Here is a 6,384-nt window from a genome sequence, read left to right as displayed (position 1 = left end):
TGGGACGAGGAACTTTCTCTCTGGGTTGTTCTGCGTCTCGGATGTAATTATAGACGATTCCAGATGATGTTGCTTTGTGACAACTCAAGTTGAATGCAAGGAATAGAGTAAAATCCATAGAGATGTTATGTTAAATACGAGAGTGATGGAGGTATCGTATTGGAAGTGATTGGTTTATCTGCTGAAGACTAGGAATGTGTTGGAATATGCAGACATGAGTGACTCATTAGTTTGCCATGGATTGAGTGAATGTTTTGGGATGAATTGGCTGCTTGCACTTGTGGTTTTCCATACTTCCTTGCAGATTTTGTTAGCTTTTGCGTTAGGAAACTAGAAATATATTTTTATGATAGTTTCAGTATTTATATTTTACAGTGTCAGTCCGCCAGCTATGAAGTGAGAAAAGATTGCTCTAAAGTTTAGGCTACTTTAAGATTGTCATAAAAATTTCTTTAATCTATCTTTGTGAGAAAAGTTAGTATTTAAAGGCAAAATTCCAATAAGTTTTTATTTTTCTTGATATTTCCTGCTTCATTTTATAGTGGAAAATATAGGTGAAATAGGTAAATAAGGTTAATCCTTTATATTTAATGCTCTGACGTTTTGTTGGCGTGTACCTAATTAAGGTGTATACCGGGTTTATTACGCTAATTGGTAACGAACCATGGTTTCCCCAGGTTCAGTATTGAAGGCCCCAGCATTTCTGGTGACGTAAAGTACTTCTTTTGCTGTTGAAGGCGCTCTTTGTATATTTACATTTTTGTTGTTTACCGTACATATTCAACAGCTCGACACTCTGGCTTTTTACCAATTGACTCACCAAGTTTCATAAAGTTTAGGTAAACATTTGGCTTTAGGCGGATAAGTTAACAGGCAAATCCTTAGCAACGTACATAAAGGTACTACTGTTAATTCTGATATATCCTTCTGTCAGTGCAGTCTCTTACACAATGCCCATTTGTATTTCTTTTATTCCCTCAGACGACGAAGAGAGCTGTTTCTCGGGAGAGGATGTGGCTGATACTGCATCCCTTAGATCAAGCGTAGCTGAGGCCCAAGAAACTGAAAATAAATATCTTTCTACAGAAATTCCTCAGGAAATCGAGCCTAACAGATCAGAAGAACAGAATGGAAATATACCTGATATTACTGAATTTAGTGAAGGACCGTGTGAAACCACAGACATTGAAAGCTATAGGCATAACTTTAGGTTCGCGCGTCGTTTCTTTGAGTCCGGGTTAAGTTACAAGTTTGCGCCTGAAAACGAAAGAAAGTTATATTCAGAGGATTCCACTGATGTCAAAGTGTCATTGATGTCTGAAATCAAAGACAGAGAAGGTGAAATCCCCAACCTGAATGTAGATAACGTGAAAGAAGTTGATGAGCATGAACCTGTTACAGAGTGTGTCCCAAATGGCGTTGTTTCTGAAACTGATGATAGTCTGGGAAACAACAATACCCAGGAGGAGAACAACGAAAACCTTGAGAGTGAAGAAGAGATTGAACACAAAAGGACAAAGTACCGACTTGTAGACCATGGGTGCCAAACAGATGATGAGTTTGATGATGTTGTTGATGATGATGATGATGATGATGAGTCCTTCCAACAGAAACACAGAAGTAAGCATAAAAAGTGGAACCATTTCTCTGAAGAGAAGCCAAGAAATGTTAATCCTTCTTGCGACCAGGAGATTCAAGTGTCAGCATTTGATCTCGTAAACCCCTTGAAACGACCTCGCACCAAAGAAGATCGTCACTACGATATATTGGAGATGCCTACATCGAAGCGTCGCATTTTCAAACGCCATCGTAAATCTCCCCTCATGTTGAGGAGCCGCTCTTTACCCGCTTGTGAACCTGAAGATTTACTGAACGAAACTCCTCTGAGTACGACTGAGTTCAGTACGCCAAGTTCAAATAGTGAAGTGATAAAGAGTTTGTGGGCTAACAAGATAAATCACAGAGACTTTGGAATAAAGAATCCATCACCACTTGTGGCGTCACTGATGGATCTTGCCAGAGACCTGCCCTCTGCTTATCCTGATGTGCAGCTAGAGCCTCAGACTAGCGACGACTTAGCAGACCTTGACCATGATGTCTTTCAACACTTCCCTGGGGGAGAGGTCGGTCTCCTGTGGTCCAAACAGCTGTCCCTGTTCTCCCCTGTATTTTATTAGCTCATCCCATTTTTTAGTGTTGTTCATTACTTGTTTTTAACCCAGAATACTGTGATTTTAGCTGTTCATTCAGAATTTCTGAGTCAGACAGGAGCTATGTGGTTTTACGCTTCACATACTAAAAAAAGTTGCACAATTCATGTTATTTCATAGATTTTAATGCTCTGCTGTTTTTATTCTATTAACCTTAGGTATTTAATGTGTTGAAAATTAATCGTTTGATGTTTTCTAGGTGATAGAGACACTGAATGGGTGCTACAGAGGAGAATTTCCTCACATTCCGGTGAGGGGTCGCCTGTGTTCTACGAACGATCTGAGAAATGGACACCAAGATCTTATATCTCTGAGAGAACTTCGTCGAGCAAGCCTGCCAGGAGCTCTGGCACTCCTACCAATCTCTGAGCGTGTTAATGAAGAACTACAGACTGACATTATAGATAATCTATATCCTTCAGTTGACCCAACCACTGCTAATACCATTAACCAGCAAACTTCTAACAGCGAAAATAGTTATTCACAGTACAGTAGTAGTGAGAGTGGCAATGCTTCTGCTAGCAGCGATTCCCTGAGGGTACACGTGGATTCTGATCCAGAGACGGCTGAGGCCAGTATCAGTTCGCCAGTTATACAGAAGGCATCGATCTGCAGTCATGTAGATGAAACTTGTATTCCACAGGAACATCTCGGTAATGTAGAAAGAACTGAATATGAGGGAATGAAAGAACTTCAAGAAAAGTGCCCTGAGCCAGTTTGTCAAGCGTATGGCACAGGGCTACGTCAGGGTAAAGTTGGTAGCATCAACTCTTTTGTAATTGATACAGCAGGAGCAGAGGAGGGAGAGGTATGAATGTTACTAATAATGTTTAGATAATATAATTTCATGCATTGCCGTTTCATTATTATCATTATCTGTAGTAGTAGTAGTAGGAATAGCAGTAGCTGTAACTGTAGCAGTAGCAGTACTGTGTACTCATCCAAAATGAACGGTTAAAAAAGGCAAAACTTTCTACGCAGTCTTCCACAGAATAGAAAGCGTTCACAAGGGAAAGGCAAAGAAAGCCAAGAAGAGAGTAAACTTAAAATGCTGATGAAAATAATAGTAATAACATGAAGAGCATTTCACATGGAAGTAGCCTCATAGTCTTTGATAATCTTGAGAGATTCAGTAGCAGAGAATTAAAAGGAAAGAACCTGGAAGTACAACTCAAATCCAACAAGTCTACTTCTGGAAGAAGTGGCTAGGGAAGTTTGTGGAATAGGCCTTCCTACTCTTCTTGTGTGCCCAAAGGATCCCAGCTGACATTAACACATACTGTTCTCTCAGGGATACCGCAAAGGACATGCCCAAACCATCTCCAATCTCTCTTTCATCATTATCTTATTTCCATGCGGAACTTCTGTAACTTTCCTAATGGTATTTTTTCACTGCCCTGCCATCTGACCCCTAATATTCTTCTGAAGCACTTATTCTTAGAATATCAGAATCTTTTAGATGTAGTTTCATTGTTGTTCCATGGTTCATGTCCATACTGGAATGATGTGTAATCTTACTTGCGTATGCAGTTTCAGTCTATTTGACTTCCAGGTCTTATTCAGCCTGGCCATTAAAGTTTGATATGCATTTTTTAGTCTCACAAAATTCCAGCTCAAAGAGAACCTGCATTGGATATCACTGCTCCTGAATATTTTAATGACTCCTCAACCTCGCGAATCCTTTCTCCATTTAGTGTCATTTCATCATTCAATTTGAATTTTTTTATTATGAGACATGAATGAATCCAACCTGGTTATCTGCAAATTGGAAGGCCAAACGTAAAGGGCGTGATGTCAGTTTCAGAGGGTAGTGTGTTTAAGATTTTTTTTTATCAAGTATTTGTTAAATACTTAGCTCGTTTGAAACAATGTATATGTAAAAAAGAGGAGCTATTATGAGAAATGAATGCCTTCTTCCTCGTTATATAGTTTGTAACTTGCTAATAAAGTCTTGGTACAGAAATAATGATTAGCGTAGACCTGCCATTCTCCATGACTTTGATCTTGGGTAGATTCTGGGAGCTGTATGAGTGGGATGCGTCATCGGTTTTCCACCATGAAGCAAATGGTTGAGACTGAGAATATTGCTTTCATCAAAGCCGCCAGAGAGTGATTATAAGTCTGGTATTCGCAATAAAGGCTTCTGATTGGTAGAGTTGGAAGCTAATCGCAATAGCTTTCAACTCTACCAATCAGAAGCCTTTACGAAAAGTATAAGTTTTTAAAGACTGCACTATCTGCGTTTAAAAAAAGATTAGTGTCATAAAGGTCTTCGTAAGCTCATTGGTATGGCCGGCAACTTCCCACCCACTGTATGAGGAATGAGCTCAGTTCCGTTGCTGTGGTTCCCAGATGTCTTGTGTGTGGAGGAGTGGCATTTGGGTGGTCTCAAGGATATTGTGCGCAAGTGCAATAACCTCACCTTTGCCTCTGCTCATCAGCGACCTTTGAACCTTTGAATGACTCATTCACTTAAAAGTTTTTTTCTGTTTTGTTAATAGATAGGAACATTTGTAATTACAGAGTGCTGTATCTTCTCTGCATGTTCTTTTGTGTTTGTCTTTGCTTGTAGATATGTCTCATTCATAATTACCTAAATTAAATTTGTAATAATTCTTGAAATGTTTTACATATCACTCAGGCATTCAAGTTAACCATGTCTGTATTCCGTCAATAAACTCGAAGTATTTTGTTGCCATAACCTGTATTAGAATGTACATGTGTGCGCAAAAGTAAAAACATTAATGTTCGAAGATTTTAACATGATAATTTTCCTTACAGGTTACCATTAAAGTCGAGGGGCCGTTTGAAGGCTCGGTATTAGGAACGGAGGTTTACCCCTCGGAGGAAGTGTCAGGCATATACGAGGTGCAATTCCAGGTGGGAGTTCCTGCAAATTATAGCATCGTTATAATGTGGTTACAGGATCATATACCTGGCAGCCCGTTTACTTGCGTTGTTGACCCCGAGTGTTCCAGTTATCAATAGCTGCTTCATGTTATATATATATAGCCAGTCAGTTCTGTACGACAGCTTTGAAGAACAGTTTATATACGTAAAACTAATTATATGCCCATATCGCGTACGTGTAGACATTCACTCGTACGTTTGACCATACAGATTGATATACTAACTCATTAAACACTACACGCATGCAGAAAATGTACGCACATGTACACGCGGATATGTGCGCGACACCAGAATTCACTGCTCCATATTGTATTTATTGTTCAAGTATATAAACTGAAACATTTAAGCTGAAATATGAACTGAAGTTTTTAAAAAGCCTGTGATATTACTGGTCAATATGTAAGTCATTTTACACTTTTACTTCCTAAGTTACAATTTATTGTCACTATTTCTGTAAATAATAAATTTATAACGTTTATGTAGTTTTTTCTTCACCTCCTTCCAATCCTCTTGTTTTGTGGATTTGCAATGCTAACTACTGGGGAGTTTCTAAAGAGGATTTAGAAGTATACGTAAACACGTATAAAATAATATGCACTCCGTGATGTATTATACATTTTTTTTAAATTGGGTTACGGGATGTTTAGCACAAAAATGGAAAAGAACGCTGTTGGATGCGAAACAGACTGGATTCGCCTCTTATCGTTACGTACCTGAAACATTTAATTTGAGATATTCATTGCAAGTGGAATGTCCAATGGAATACACCCAATAAAAAAAAAGAAAATATAGTTGTTATAGATCAAAGCAGCATTATCCTGGCACGAGCTCTTACTACTATAATAGCACGTGAGAAGAATGAGCAGAAAAGGGGGGGGGGGAGAACACGCAAAGTTGGAAAATCCACGAGTAAATGGGACGTTTTTGAGATTTTCAAAGGTGGTATCTCTGCCATGAATCACGAACTCCAGTAAAATAAACAAGATTGAATAGCTTTCTGTCACCTTCGCGTACGGACCTAGAGATTGTCGAGTTAATATTAGTCATCGTAGGAAAGGACTCTAACAGTTGGATTTCATGGTCTTTGTCCTTAGTATATAGGATTTAAGGAATGCCTGTGAGATTAGAGGCAATAATAATCTCTTTAGAGAGCGCTAATATAATTTTTCGACTTGTACAGCTTGTGATGTTTCAGTAGCCTATATTTGTCTATTTATTGATTTCAGTTTTTATTTGTTCTTCTATATATATTTTTTGTCTTCCA

At 38.6% G+C, this 6,384-nt stretch overlaps 1 protein-coding gene across 1 annotated transcript in view; it reads left to right on the top strand.

Annotated features, from left to right (window-relative positions):
* The window catches only part of LOC136849215 (uncharacterized), a 59,276-nt gene extending 53,929 nt beyond the window's left edge, over positions 1 to 5,347 (top strand). The window contains exons 10-12 of the mRNA XM_067122413.1: positions 982 to 2,123; positions 2,410 to 3,018; positions 4,992 to 5,347. Of these exons, the coding sequence (XP_066978514.1) occupies positions 982 to 2,123; positions 2,410 to 3,018; positions 4,992 to 5,198 (1,958 nt within the window). The 3' untranslated portion in view covers positions 5,199 to 5,347. The remainder of the gene's footprint in view (positions 1 to 981; positions 2,124 to 2,409; positions 3,019 to 4,991) is intronic.
* The last annotated feature ends 1,037 nt before the right edge of the window (positions 5,348 to 6,384 follow it).

This window comes from Macrobrachium rosenbergii, chromosome 20 (genome assembly GCF_040412425.1).
Source record: "Macrobrachium rosenbergii isolate ZJJX-2024 chromosome 20, ASM4041242v1, whole genome shotgun sequence".
Lineage (NCBI taxonomy): Eukaryota > Metazoa > Arthropoda > Malacostraca > Decapoda > Palaemonidae > Macrobrachium > Macrobrachium rosenbergii.
The sequence above is the reverse complement of the archived record's forward strand: the minus strand, read 5'-3'. Positions and strand labels throughout refer to the sequence as shown.